The 15,818-nt window shown below is 42.2% G+C and overlaps 1 protein-coding gene across 6 annotated transcripts in view; it reads right to left on the bottom strand.

Annotated features, from left to right (window-relative positions):
* Positions 1 to 15,818, bottom strand: part of DNM3 (dynamin 3) — a 325,491-nt gene that overhangs the window by 84,657 nt on the left and 225,016 nt on the right. For all 6 annotated transcript variants that reach the window (XM_034778298.1, XM_034778297.1, XM_034778295.1 and 3 more), the window contains one exon: positions 289 to 400. In XM_034778298.1, the coding sequence (XP_034634189.1) occupies positions 289 to 400 (112 nt within the window). The remainder of the gene's footprint in view (positions 1 to 288; positions 401 to 15,818) is intronic.

The following is a 15,818-nucleotide window of genomic DNA, read 5'->3' on the forward strand; positions in this document are numbered from 1 at the left end:
CCTAAAAGGTGTCAGTATTTTTATTATTTGGACTTGAAGGATTGATTTAATTAACAAAAATTATTTCCCTATTGGCCGGAGGGCTTGTTATATATTAACCCAGAATGTAATGTTACTGCTGAGTTGTGAACCATTAAAAACAGCCATAGGTGTCAGCTCAAGTACAGCAAAGCAAAACACATAAGCTCTCAGGACATTTGCAGACAGAGCTTAAAAAAACTCTTCCCAGCATTTTTCTGACTCTTAATCAGGGCAGCTACTGAAAAACTAGTGATGTGTTTAACTTACTGAGGATTTATCAGGATAGACACCAGCTCGCAGTAGGGATGCCTTCCAGCTATCCATCTCCTCCTGGGCATCACAGGCCAGCTCAAGGAAGCGATAATCCTTGTAAACATTCCTAGAACATAGAACATTACACTGTAAAATTTGAACTTTGCTACTCTGCATCACGTACACAGCATTTCAAATACAAAATCCTTCAGGATCTATAATTATTTGATAGCTTTTTGAAAGGGGAGACAAGTGACGGTCTGATAAGGACCTAAAAATGTTAATTTAAAATAATAATGGTCTGGATGCACTGTAGTTACAGAATCTTTAGATCTATTTTAAAAATCAGGCTTTCCACACTATTAATAAACACTAGAATACATTTAGAGGCAAAATGCTGCTGGAACATAGAGGACAAAGACAGTTGTGGAAGAACTGCCAACAAAGTTGTATGGTCTCTGACTGGCAGCTGCTGTAGCCAATGAAAATCAAGATTAGTAATGAGTTTATTTTCCCCATAGTAAATATCTCCAGTACAATACTAGTTCAGTTTCAGCTTCCGAACATCTTCAATAAAATGAAAAATATTTAAAAATGACTGAGTTCTCAAACACAAAAGGATTCCATAACCATAAAAATACCTCAGACACACACATCATCTACTGCAGGGGTTCTCAACCTTTTTCTTTCTGAGCTCCCCCCTCCCCCCCAACATGCTATAAAAACTCCACGGCCCACCTGTACCACAACAACTGCTTTTCTGCATATAAAAGTCGAGGCCAGCATTAGGGGGTAACAAGCAGGACAATTGCTCAGGGCCCCACACCACAGGGTGGTGCTAAGTTGCTCAGGCTTCGGCTTCAGCCCCAGGTGGTGGGGCTTGAGGTCATGAGCTGCAGTCCCGCATGGCGGGGCTTTGGCATTCTGCCCTGGGCCCCAGCGAGTCTAATGCTGGCCATGCTTGATGGACCCCCTGAAACCTGCTTTCGACACCCCAGGGGACCCCAGATCCCTGGTTGAGAACCAGCGACCTACTGTATGCAATTAATTTAATACCAAGGTGGATTAATTGTGTTTAGGGAGTAGCTTAATGGAAGAAAAGAGAAAAGAAAAAATACATGATCCGCAAGGCGGTTGTACTTATACATTCTCCATTAAATAGAACAGGATTTTTCCTTTATGGTTTAACCATGAATTATTACCTAATTCAATGTCTATACACAGACTAGATTGCTGTAAATTGGTCAGCCAACTGTCTTTTCAGGAAAGGCTACAAGCTTAGCTGAGCTAAATAAACAAACCACATGTTGCTAGATCTTAATAGAGATGGAGATATCCCATCTCCTAGAACTGGAAGGGACCTTGAAAGGTCATCAAGTCCAGCCCCCTGCCTTCACTAGCAGGACCAAGTACTGATTTTGCCCCAGATTCCTAAGTGGCCCCCTCAAGGATTGAACTCACAACCCTGGGTTTAGCAGGCCAATGCTCAAACCACTGAGCTATCCCTCCCCCCCAAGATGCAAGAATCCATTTTTAATTGCAACAAGACTGTTTTCCCTAGCACTAATGGAGCAATTTTTGGGGGGATGAAAAAGAACACTAACTCACACAGCAATAATTAGAGGTCCAAATGCATTTTATATTAGAAGCACTCTCTCTAGCAATATATGTTACCATATTCTGAGAGAATTTTTTAGACAAACTGTGCAACCAGAAAAATATATCCAGTATTACTACTAGTTAGTCCATTTCTCTAGCATTCCAGGGACTTTGGGACTTTCACCTTTTACATATCTGGAGTACAATAGGTTTGTTATACTTCACCTTTGCCGGAGATTTTCCCTCCCCTATTAATGACAATATCATCTGAACGACAACTAACTCCTAAGCCTGTTTTTCAGATGGTGTATCGGGAAATAGATGGGTATAAAACCTGGACATTTAGCAATAAACTACCATTTCTGTACTATCATGGGTAGTGATTCGTGTTATGCTACATTGAAGTGAAACATGCCCATATCAGCATATAGGCATACATGGCATTATTAGTGAGTTTATATATTTAATTAAAACTGCAAAAGATGATGGGTACAATCTGACTTGACTTATTCGAGATTTAAAATGGATTATTTCTTTTTCCTCTAAATATATTACACACACGAGCAGCTAAGAAATCTGGGTTATCTTAAACAGGGAGCAGAGATATCTGAATCTTATTTCATCTACACCATTTGGGAATTTGGAATCAATATGTGTAAAGTAAAGTAAATTAAAGGATATGGTGACAAGGGACAGAGAGGCTAAACAAGGCAGCTGGATAGAACTTGCTGATTTGCTGCCTGGAAACTTTTTGGTTTTAACTGTTTTAGGTAAATTAATTAGGTTGCCACAGTTACGGAAAAAAGATCAGCTAAAATGTGAGGCGGCACAAAATAAAAGCTATAAAACATGAAGACTGATGGATTCCCAGACCAGAAGGGACCTTTGTGTTCATCTAGTCTGATCTCCTGTATAACCTAGGCCATACAACTTCCCCAAAGTAATTCCCACAGCCTATCTTTTAGAAAAACTTCCAATCTTGATTTTAAAATGGTCAGTGATAGAATCCACTATGACTCTTGGTAAATTGTCCCAATGGCTAATTACTCTCACCATTAAAAATTTACACTCTATTTACTGTTGGGATTTGTCTAGCTTCGACTTCCAGCCATTGGATCACGTTAGACCTTTCTCTACCAGATTGAAGAGCCCATTATTAAACATTTATTTTCCATGTAGATACTTATAGACTGTGATCAAGTCACCCATTAACCTTCTTTTTGTTAAGCTTAATAGATAGGGCTCTTTGAGTCTAATGCTATAAGGCAGGTTTTCTAACCCTTTAATCATTCTCGTGGCTCTTCTCTGAACTCTTTCCAATTCATCTACATCTTTCTTGAACCGTGGGCACTAGAACTGGACACAATATTCCACAAGATGGCAAGAATCAAAATATATTTCACTGCAACAGCAAAAAAACAAAACAAAAACCTAAATAAATAAAAATTTAAAAAAAAATCATACCACTAGCTAGTCAAAAATCTATTTCAGGGCTAGAATGCCAGAGTGTTGTGTTCCTGCAATGAAAATTATTACTTTCAACATCAAATTTCACTGTATTTTAAGCAATGAATGAGAAGGGAGTGTGGGCTACTGGCTACAGCAGGAGACTGGGTCAGGACTCCTGGATTCTAGTCCAGGTGTGCTAATGACTGTCTGTGCATCCTACGGCCATGACTAAGTTATTGTACACCTCTGTCCATCCCAGGTACTTATATTACTGAGGGCTTCACAATCTTTAATTTATTTATTTATCCTCACACCATCCATGAGGTAGGGAAGTACTATTATCCCCATTTTACAGATGGGGAACTGAGGCACAAAGAGACTATCTCACCCAAGGTCACACATCAAGTTGGGGGGGCGGGGCAGGGAACTGAACCCAGGTCTCAAGGCCCATTTTAGCACACTCACCACTGGACTCTTCTAACCCTGTTCCTCAAACAGGGAAATGAGCAGCGTTGTCCAAAACCAAGGCAAAAATAACCTCTAAAGAACATCTCATGTTTTTCTGTAAGTAACAGAATCTTACAAAAAGAAACATGTTTTACATGAGCAGGTCCTCAAGGAAATCATTTTGAAGCACTTGGAGGAGAGGAAGGTGATCAGGAACAATCAATGTGGATTCACTAAGGGCAAGTCATGCCTGACCAACCTGATTGCCTTCTATGGTGAGATAACTGGCTCTGTGGATATGGGGAAAAGCAGTGGACGTGATATATCTTGATTTTAGCAAAGCTTTTGATACGGTCTCCCACAGTATTCTTGCAAGTTAAAAAAAAGTATGGATTGGATGAATGGACCATAAGGTGGATAGAAAGCTGGCTAGATTGTTGGGCTTAATGGGTAGTGATCAATGACTCAATATCTAGCGGGGTCGGTCCCGGGGCTGGTTTTGTTCAACATCTTTATTAATGACCTGGATAATGGGATGGATTACACCCTCAGCAAGTTCGCAGATGACCCTAAGATGGGGAGAGATGTAGATACGCTGGAGGGTAGGGATAAGGGTCCAGAGTGACCTAGACAAACTCGAAGATTGGGCCAAAAGAAATCTGATGAGCTTCAACAAGGACAAGTGCAGAGTCCTGCACTTAGGATGGAAGAATCCCATGCACTGCTACAGGCTGGGGACTGACTGGCTAAGCAGTAGTTCTGCAGAAAAGGACCTGGGGATTACAGTGGAGGAGAAGCTGGATATGAGTCAGCAGTGTGCGCTTGTTGCCAAGAAGACTAACGGCATATTGGGCTGCATTAGTAGGAGCATTGCCAGCAGATCGAGGGAAGTGATTATTCTCCTCTATTCGGCACTGGTGAGGCCACATCTGGAGTACTGCGTCCAGTTTTGAGCCCCCCCACTGCAGAAAGGATGTGGACAAATTGGAGTCCAGCAGAGGGCAACAAAAATGATTAGAGGGCTGAGACACATGACTTAAGAGGAAAGGCTGAGAGAACTGGGCTTGTTTAGTCTGCAGAAGAGAAGAGTAAGGGTGGATTTGATAGCAGCCTTCAACTACCTGAAGGGGGCTGGGGGTTCCAAAAAGGATGGAGCTCGGCTGTTCTCAGTGGTGGCAGATGACAGAACAAGAAGCAATGGTCTCAAATTGCAGTGGGGGAGGTCTAGGTTGGATATTAGGAAACATTATTTCACTAGGAGGGTGGTGAAGTACTGGAATGAGTTACCTAGGGAGGTGGTGGAATCTCCATCCTTAGAGGTATTTAAGGCCTGTCTTGACAAAGCCCTGGCTGGGATGATTTAGTTGGTATTGGTCCTGCTTTGAGCAGAGGGTTGGACTAGATGACCTCTTGAGGTCTCTTCCAACCCTAATCTTGTATGATTCTATGATTCTTCTATGATTCTACTCATTAAGGATCTACTGATGTTTCATGGAAAACTGAATTTTTTTTTAAAACAATTGAAATTTTCTTTTTTTTCTTCCGCCTTTTAGAATTACTAAAAATATTTGCACAGAAACAGGATATTCTTTAAGCATCATCTGTTTATTTCACATAGGATGCAATAATCTTGGGATATCACTATCATCTCAATAGCAACTAACTGATGTCATAAACTCAAGTTAAATGACATCAGACAGGGGAGTATGAAGCAGGAGTAGGTGAACTTCTAAGCAACACAAATTTTGTTTATATGCAAACATTTATAGCTGTGAAGAACATGGAAAGAGAAATACAGAAAATACACATGGAACTGCCAATGAGTAGTAGTTTTTCTAGGTTTTCCATGATCAATTATTTAAATATTTGAAAATTCTTCAAATACTAACACAGGAAAACTGCATGTAAAACCACACATCTACATACCCCACTATTGTTTACACTATTTCCTCTTGTAAAGTATCATAATTTTAAATGTAATATCCTACATATTTAACAAAGACAGAAATGTTTCCATAATCACATTACTGAAAATTAAACTAATACAAATATTTAATATGAAGGAGACAAAAAATTAATATTTTCTATGTACAAACTGTATAATACCTTATACACAGAGTTGTATTCCTGTACATTACAACATAATTTGATGTTTTGAGATTAACTACATTGAATAGAGAAGTCATTTCTACTTCCAGGAAAAGTTATCAAACATATTTTTCTCTCTCTCTCTCTTTCCCCCCCTCTAATCACACATTACTGGGAAGATGATATGCTGAAACTTCTGCTTAATGGACAACACTTATTTTACTGTTATCTCTCAGCTATTAATCATTCTTGTGAACTCCCAGCTATTTGATTGTTTCCCCCATACGTTACCTACAGTTGCCTAAACTGTGAATTCTTTGTCTTATGCATTTCTACAATGCCTAGCAAAAACGGAACTCTTAGTGTCCCTAGGCACTACTGCCATATCAAATATAAATATTAATATATACTGCAAAACAAATTATCATACAATTAAAAGTGACTGGACATTTACTCTAGTGACCTATCAACTCCTTTTCCTGAGATTGTAAATCCACTGACCCAGCTACTATCTGGGTCATCCCCTTCATGGCAGGGTCTGAAGGCAACTAGAGATATCCATTATGCAGGACTGCCTGAAATGCCCCACCCACTAGCTCATGCACCAGGTAGAGCTCTCATATAAAGCACTTGGCTTGCAACTAACAATGCTAACACTGTAGTAAAACTATGTATAACAGAATTAATTTTCTTTCTTGCCCTACATAGCAAAACAAAACCAAGTCAAAACGTAGAGGTGTGTAGAGATAGGTGGACATGCAATACAACTACAGATATGGAACAACTACTTTACCTTGTAATTCTGCCTTTCCAAAGAGGATATAATTTTTTTTATTAAAGTGAATGTTTAAAATTAAATATACACAAGTTAAGAGGGAAGGTACTGTACATCTGGGGTCAGGCTTGGGTTATGAGGGATTACAGGTGACCGGGTGCAAAGGTGAAGAGATACATACATATCACATAACCGACATAGACCCAGATTGAGGTGCAAGAGTTTTTCAAGTATCAGTGGATAAGTGGGCTTGGGTACGCCACCTGTGGAACGTATAAGGAGTCCAAGTCAGCATCGGCATAGCGAATGAGTACATGGGTGGGGTGCATCCCTTGGTTCGTCAGGGAAGGAAATGGGTTATTTCCCTGGTCAGTGGTCTCAGTTACTCAGTGTGGTATTGGCGGTGTCCTGTGATGTGTTCTGTATAAATGTCTCTGGACCACCTGATGGTGTTGGACACCATGAGCTGTCTCATGAGCCAGGTGTAGCGTCGACAGACTCCGCATGCTCTCAGAACCGGCTCGTTGTGGGGGTCCCACGAGCCCAGGGCTCCCACGATCAGGACGAGTATCTGGACCTCGTAGCCCTGAGCTCTCAGGGTCTCGGCCAGCGGGGTGTACTTCGACTCCTTCTGTGCTCGGGCCTCGTGGAAGGCCAGTGACCTGTTTTCAAAAGGCACTGTGACGTCTACCAGGAGGACCCTCTTTTCTGCGTCCGTTACGACGATGTTGGGTCGCAGTCGGCTGTCTGTCCCGGGGATGGCGGAGTCGAGGGTGATCTTCCCCAGGGACGGCAGGATGGTTTTCACCAGCCGGTTCTGATTGGCATTGTGGCGGTGCCACCAGGCTCCGGAGTGCTGCTTGCATCCACACAGGACGTGCGGCAGGGTTTCATTTGTGTAGCTGCACTTTCTGCAGCACTTGTCCCAGTTGCTGTGGTGGATGGCTCCGTTGAGGTGAATGCAGTTGAGTCGTGCCCTGTGGATGAACTGCCAGTCGGCGAACCTGGTGAAGGTGCCCCCGCGGAGGAAGTGGTTACTGGCGTCCCACTTGCTGGACACCTCGAACACCTTGCCCTGGTGTGGCTTCCGCTTGAGGTTCTTGGCATAGTGGCAGTGGATGGCATCTTTCAGGGACCTTTCCAGCATAGCTCTGGCGGTTGGGGTGACGATGGTGTGGTACTTTATGCGTGGCACCAGTATTCTCAGCTCCTGGCGCTCCTTGCACCACTTCCAGCAGCAGCCTATCCTCTTACCCAGGCGTCTCGAGGCATTGCGGGTGCGGGACCAGAGAGAGGACAGGTCTCCCCCCCTCTCCCCCGAACTCAGCCTCCAGGGAGCCGCTGAGGTAAGTGGCAACGTCCTGCTTGGAGGGGGCCCTGGCGATGCGTTTCCTGACCACGCCCCATACAGCCTCCTGCGCGATGCTCCTCATCGTCAGGTCCAGGCACGTCAGGAGGCGGAAGGCGTAGGTCATCACCGCCACGTTGCACAGGTCACCCATCCGAGATACGTTGGCGCCACCCTGCTGTGGGAAATGTAGATGATGTCCGTGCTGGCCCTCTGGGGAAGGTGGAGCCACTTCTTCACCAGCTGTCTGATGGTGCTGTCGCCCTTGTTCAGGGGCACCTTGGCTACGGCCGATCCCCTGAAAACAAAGGAGATGCGGGGGATCAGGAAGGTATTGAGGGTGTTGATCTTTTGCCAGGGGGTGAGCAGAGAGGAGTCGATTTGGGCCGCGTCTCGCAGGATCTCCGCGATGGTGTCTTCAGGGGTCTGTTGGACGCGGACTCCTGTGGGTGTGCCAAGGTGTTGGTATACCTCTCCCTCTTCGAGGGAGGTCATGGACTCGCCCTGGATCAGGAATCGTGACAGCCGGACCAGTGCCCTGGTGCCACCGTCAACGTGGAGGGAGGCACATTTTTGGGGGTTGAAGCGGAGGCCCATCCACTTGGCGGCTTGGCTGGTGACGTCGAGCATTTGCTGGAGGCTTTCCGAGATGTCGGCGACCAGGGCCAGATCGTCTGCGTAGGCCAGAATGCTGATTTTCTTGCCATGCAGGTCGAAGCCGGTCGGGCGCTGGAGATGGCTCGGATGAGTGGTTCCATGGCCAGGTTGAAGATGATAGGGCTGAGGGGACATCCTTGTTTCACGCCGCGGCAGATGAGGATGGCGTCCGTCTCTCCATCCGTGGTGCGGATGGTGGTGGTGCAGTCCTTGTAGAGGTCCCGGAGGATCTGGATGAAGGTATCTGGCATCCCGAACTCTCCCAGGGTGGCGAAGATGTGATGGTGGGGTATGGACCCGAAGGCGTTGGTCAGGTCGATAACAATGGTTCTCTAGCTACTAAATTTCTGAGTCTTTACCTCATATAGTTTCTCTGCTAAAGAAACCTAGTGAATGTACTTAATAAACTCATGCCAGTTTTAGAGAGATTCTAGCAATGTTCTACCAATACGCCATATACTTGGAATTAGGAATACTGCTAGAACCAGTATAAGAGCAGGTTGGAAAATAAGGGGAGGGTTTTCCTACAGGAAACTTCAACTTTTAATTGAAAGACTGAACATTTCATATATTATTGTTATTATTTGTTCCAAAAGTTTCAGTTTTCAGCCAAAAACCTTGGTTTTCCGTTCTTTCATGAAAACTCAATTTTCTGCAAAACGCGCTTTTCATAAAAAATTATATTTAACTGAAAACCCAGGTTTCTATTGAAAACCACTTTCAATGGACCAACCATTCCAGAACTGGAATTAGATTTTCAAGTGTACCCACTGTATATGTAAATATATTGTGGTAGGTATGTTCTGCTGTTGCTATGTGTAATCGGAGAGTGTTTTAAGCCCACATTACTACAAATGGTTTGCTGGGTTGCCAGTTCTCACTATTTTATCTTGAGTCTTGTGATATTTGGTGTTTTTCTTGATGCCTCAAAATTCCTGGAATCCTGTGGTTATGTGAGAATCTCAGTTTCCATAAAAAAAATAAAAAAAAAACAAAACAAAAAAGGCTTCTAGCCCTCATGGTTGAAGAGATGTGAAGGGCCTGACTATTTTTTAACACTTTGGGTTGGCAGTACTGGTTCGTCTAGTTCCTATCCAAACTGTAATTTATTATATATCATAGTATTTTGATACCGTACACTTGATCATTATGGAGCTCCAGGCTCACACAGTTCATTATGCACATTAGGATAAGATGGGGTTTGGATTTCTTTCAAGCAGATTCATTCAAGATCTGCAATGACCTACTTATTGATGTAAATGTTCCTTGACAATATCAACCCTGTGTGATGTTCCAGCAGCTTTATATCTCAGGGAGTTTGACCAAAACATCTAAGGGCCTGAGTTAGAGAACTGTACTTAGTATTATTCTGGTAGAGCTCTTAGTCATAACTGTCACAAGGCAGGGAGCATTTTTGGTTACTTTAAATAAATGTACATCTGCCTATGTAGAAATTAACATGTGTTTTTCCATCCCAGAACCATTTAAAAAGTCCCTCTACTGATTTCTATGCACAGAGATATTATAATATAATTATAATAGTACAAAGAGGCTCATAGATCACGGCTAACAAAATAAAAATCCTTTCAAACAAGGTTTTTCAACCCAGTGGAAAGAAACTTAAACAGATCTAACGAATGTGAAATGGAGAAACTAATCCAAGGTGAGAAAAATATCACAAAAACAATCTCTGACTTTTGAAAGCAAATGTAACATCCAAATTAGTAGAGTTGTACTTAGAAAATGAAGTTGCTATGGCATTAAACAAATTTCAACAGTATTGCCCAAGGTTAACCAAAAGTCAGTCACACAGAAAACCTCTGACAAAACAAAGGAAGACACAATTCAAGTGAGATCACGCGCCTCTCTATCTGTGTGTGCAGAGGGGAATGGTGATGGGCCTTTCAATACAGCAGAGTTAATGGTACCTAATATTAAATCTTTCTATTATTGCACATGCTCAGTGAGTTATCCACAATACATGTGCAGCCCACACCCACATTCATACACTCATTTGAGAAACCTCTCTTCCCAGCTGTCTCCATTCAGGGCAGGAGACATCCCAAAACCTTTCCATTCATGTCATGGAGTTGGAGGAGTTCACCCTTCCAAAACCATCTAAAATAGAAGTTTTTGACTTTTTAACAGTTTCCTCCAGAGAGAAGCAAAGTGGCAGCTTGTATTAATACCTTCTGCTGGTACAATGGGTGATTAAATCTTCCACTAATATAAGGATTCTAATGTGGTGGGGCACGAAATAAGGAGGTATTTGAAAGCACAGGAGAGGAAACAGGAATGTGCCAGATAAGTTCCATGATAGCTAGGGCTCTATGTCTGTCACAGAGGTCGTGGAAGTCATGGATTCCGTGACTTTCTGCAACCTCTCTGACTTCTGCAAGGGCAAGTGTGGCTGATCCCACGGCTGCCAAATCAGCTGGCTCCAGGGCCAGATGCTGAGGTGGCCCCCCGGGGACAGCCAAACCAGCCCTGCTCTGGCGGCCCCCGGCAGGGTCCGAGGGTGGCCAGAGTAGTCACGGTCCGCGGCCGTGGGCAGTGGTCCCCGGCCAAGCAGCTGGAGCAGCTGCAGTCCATGGCCCCAAGCAGCTGGTGCCGCTAGCCTTGGGTGCCACCCGCAGCAGCAGATCCCAGACCCTTCCCCCAGCAGCAGCCCCCCACGCCTTCCCCCCTCTCCCCAAGATTTAATCACAGGTATTTTTAGTATAAGTCATGAACCGGTCAGGAGCCATGAATTTTTGTTTATTGCCCATATCCTGTCCATGACTTTTACTAAAAATACCTGTGACTAAATCATAGCCTTAATGATAGCACATGTGGCTGGTATCAAGGTCAGGGCTTCTGTACCTGTAGGATTCCTGTCACACCAGCCCCAAATGTTGGTGCCCTAGAACATTCCATCAAGTTACCTACCATATAAAAAAGCAGAACTAATGTGGTCTCAGTCTTTAACCAGTAGCTGAAAAAAATTGTACTGAAAACCACAGGGGACGATCTTAAAGTTGCCTACCATACTGGCAACAGTGCTTAGGGTAGATTTCATTGTACAGTGGTCACCCTTAAAAAATTGCTGATTACCTTACTAAAGTATATAGCTTGATGTCAATATTTGCAATTTCTCTAGCAATTCCTTCATACTTTTGTAACCATACCTACGTATCTAAGGCAAAACTGACATGTTTTTAAGGGCAACTGCTGTATAATTTCCATTTCAATTCTTCTTCTATAAAAGTGTATCAATATATTAATTTTGTACACAGGCAGCTGCTGAGATATAATGATGATGGGCCTCCTATACCTTGATAAGCAGATGTACTGTAAGTGGCATGTAATTATTAGAGAATATATAAAGCTATAAAGCAAAAACCATCAAGTTAGATTATAAGGAGGCATTTATCCGCACTCATTAGTCCGCACACATGCCATGACAAATACAGCTAGAAATTATAGAGCAGGAATGTCTGTGAAATATGCAGTATTGAGCTCATCAACCACTAAGGCCCTGATTCTGGGGGGAGGGAGGGAAACAAACAAAAAAAATAACCCACACACTGACTACACCCACACCCTCTTAACCTGAACAGTCCCATTGAAGTCACTGAAACTATTCACAGGCTTACAGATAACTCCATGTTATATAGGATTTGGGTCCTAAAACAGGAATGTTTGCCATCTAACATTATTTTGTGAATTTCTGGGTCTTTTTATATTTATTGCATCATAATAGAACGGACTTTAAAAGTCCAGAGTTGAATGCAGACTGAGCCAAATTTTTGGAGTGAAAAACTAAAAAGTTGCATATATTGGATATTTTCAATTTGGTTGAAAATTACCATAAAATGAAAAAATGCATACACAATATTAGTTTAATATACAGCCATGTAAAAGAGAACAGGAATCTAAACATTCAATAAATATACACTCAAGACATTTTAGATATTAACTCAACTCTAAGTAAGCTAGATACAATACACTGGATTTGAAGTGTGTTTTGGCATATTGTTATACACACCTGAAACTCCATAACAGCAGTTTTTAAATACAGGCAGCCAATTTTTTTTAAAGGAAAGAAATAATAAATGCGATGAAGTTAGGGCTCTGCAAATATTTTCTTTATGAAGCTATCCATCTGCAGTGAGTTAGCAGCAATGTGTGACTAACATTTTCTACAAAGGCGTGCCATTTCAGTTCACTCCAATGAGTGTGTGTGTGTTAATTAAAATTAATTACACATGCCTCTCAAACGATTTATTTTTTTTTCCAGAAGAACCAAACAGAACATCTCCGAGAAAATGCTAAGAAAGAAAATTGCTTAAGAGCTTTACTCTACAAATCAAACCCACTTGAGTAGTCCCACTGAAGTATATTGATTTTTAAATTAACATAACTACTGTCCTAATGGGAAAAATGAGCAGAGAGAGAATATACTAATCACTGTAGCCATACTTTGATTATGAAAGTGTCTAAATTTCAAATATATCCATCACAGAACTATATCCATAACTCACATCTCACTGTTCATCAGTAGTAATAATTTAATTTAAATTAATTGCAGTAATAATTTAAATCAGCACAAAACTATCCAATTAATATTCTAGAATGAAATTAATATAGCTTCTATCTTAGATATAACTCAGCCTTTAGGATTCCATTGTTTCTGGACAGGGAGTTGTTTGTTATAATCACACATGTTGGTAGAGTAATACTAACAATTAACAGAAAACAACATGATTTGCCTAAGAACAGTGTGCTTATACTAGTATAATGGTGGTAGAATAAAACTGAAGTAAATTTAGTTATTTCCTAGGTACCATCCCTACAGAGAGGCTTGGCAAAATTCAATGTTTTCTATAATTTTGATTAAAATAAACATTGATATTATCAAAGTATTTTTTCAATTTTTATCAATTTAAATTGTCACAGTTGTGCAAAATTATGGGGTTTAAGCTTTTATTTTTTTTATTTTTTACTTTTATCAATTTAAAATGTCAGTTGTGGGAAACCTGGGGGAGGGAGGGGACAACGATTATTTTATGCCAATAGATGTTGAGATTCAAAGAGTTTAAGCTTTCTAACTGTTAACACAGAAATTGTCAACAGTATATATGTCAAAAATATACAAAATAAATACTTTAATTCAAACTCTAATAAGTTCTCAAGCAGCATTTTTCTGATCTTGCCTATCTGTGAAGTTTGATTATTGATGGAAGTATTTTTTCCGTTAGTTAGTGTGTGTACAGGGAAACTGACATTTACTGATAAAAATCCAACCCTTCCAAGTCTACCTATATAGCACTTTAAAAAATACTAAATAAATAGCAAATGTTGATTGCTGCACCTACTTCCAGTATGTTAGAGAACATTGTTTTTTCCAAGCAAACAGCTTAGTTCACTGACTCAGCAATATTTTGGCAAACTGCAGCAAAAAACTTGATTGTTCCATATAAACCACTAAAAAAGATCTTATTTTTTTGCTATGTTTCCATAATTCTACAGGTAATGAGAGGCCTCCTTGAAGCAAAACACAACAAATAAGCTATTTGTTCTGACTTTAGCATTGCTGCTTCTTCTTCTTAAGAGTTTTTTTTGCTCTGTAATACCAGTCCTAAGACCCCTACCTGCAAATGCTGTGTTCTACTATTTCCCCTGAATGGTGATATAAATTAAAGGACTGATAAGGCAGAGCAGTAAGCTACTGAACTGCAATTGGGGCTTAAAACTCATTTGTTAAGTCGGATTTCTTTAGATTACAACTGCTTCAATACTGAACAGAATCCAGAAGTTCGTTGTAGTTTACAAACCTCAAAAAATTGTTTTCTGGATAAAATTCATCTGAATTTTTTTTAATGCACTCTCACTCCCTCATTTGTAACACCACATATGGGGCTATGAATAGGCTCATCCCCTAGCTCTCCCTGGGGCTTGGCTTTCTTGGTAAATCAAAAACAGTAACAAAACATACACTTCAGCCTAAGCTTCCTCCCTGAGCTTGGCGTCCATCCAGCACCTCTTTTGTCTTAACTCCCTGCAGTAGTTTCTTCTCTTTTGGGTGCCACCCCAATCCCTCTTATATCTTGGGGTGGTGGTAACCAGCTGCCCTGTGGCAGCCAGAAGAAATTTAAGAGCTTTATTCAAGGTTCTAATACTTGCTAATGGGATGGGGCTCACAAGAGGCCCGGTACATTGCTTCCCTCCCAGAACATCTATTCTATGTCATCTTTGCAACCCACATACCGGTAGGACCCACCCAACTCCCCAAGTCACATGTTGCCTCCAGAAGACCCAGGCTCTTCTCTGCCTGTGGCATTTCTTGTGCCATAGTCCTGAATGACATTCTTGAACGTCCCCTAGGGTCCAGGAAATGTTCCCTATCTCTCCTGAAGACAACTACCCAGGCTAATGAATGAGTACGGCACCCCTCCCCAGAGTCAGCCTACTTGCCCCCTACACATAGGGGAATGAGGGATGACTCAGAACAAGTTCTGCTGTCTGCCTTTGCTCATCTCTGAATAAGCTCTCCCATACCAGCATGGGCACACACGGCGACATCACCTCTACTCGCTCAGCAGTCACACGACACTCCCATGGGTATCTCAGCCCATGCAGCTTCAGCTAGACCATGTAACCTGATAGTCACAATCCATGTAGGGCCTGGTGGCTCACCCCATCATCTGGGTAAGCATCGTTTTGGTTTTTCTTTCAGCGTCCCCAAGACTATCTTCACAATGGTTCCTCTACCTGCCTTACTATTTGTTCCTCAGACTGAAGCTTCAGCCTCCAGACAGACAGCCTCCACCAGAGAATAGCAGGTGCTGGCACACCCAAGTGCCATTATTAGCTATTCCATCAGGCCCTCTATTATTTGGGTCCTCAGTGTGAGTCTGTGTAACTGCAGAGGAACATCTCTTGTGCTCCAAACCCACCTCTCCACCCACAGACCCCACTATGGACAGCCATGAGGGGAGAGGAACCTGACAAGATCATTTGGTTTCTACTAGAGAGTATGGCTAGGGGAGGGGATGCAGCAGTCTCCATTTTCCCCTGGAGCCGGGTAGGGTGAGATGAGGGAGCCTCTTTCCCTCTCTGCCACCCTGGAAGGGAGAGGGAATCAAACAGGAGAATAGAGCTTCCTGTGGGAAAAAGGAGGTAGATAAGGGACTCCCCACC

Source organism: Trachemys scripta, chromosome 8 (genome assembly GCF_013100865.1).
Source record: "Trachemys scripta elegans isolate TJP31775 chromosome 8, CAS_Tse_1.0, whole genome shotgun sequence".
NCBI classification, from domain to species: domain Eukaryota; kingdom Metazoa; phylum Chordata; order Testudines; family Emydidae; genus Trachemys; species Trachemys scripta.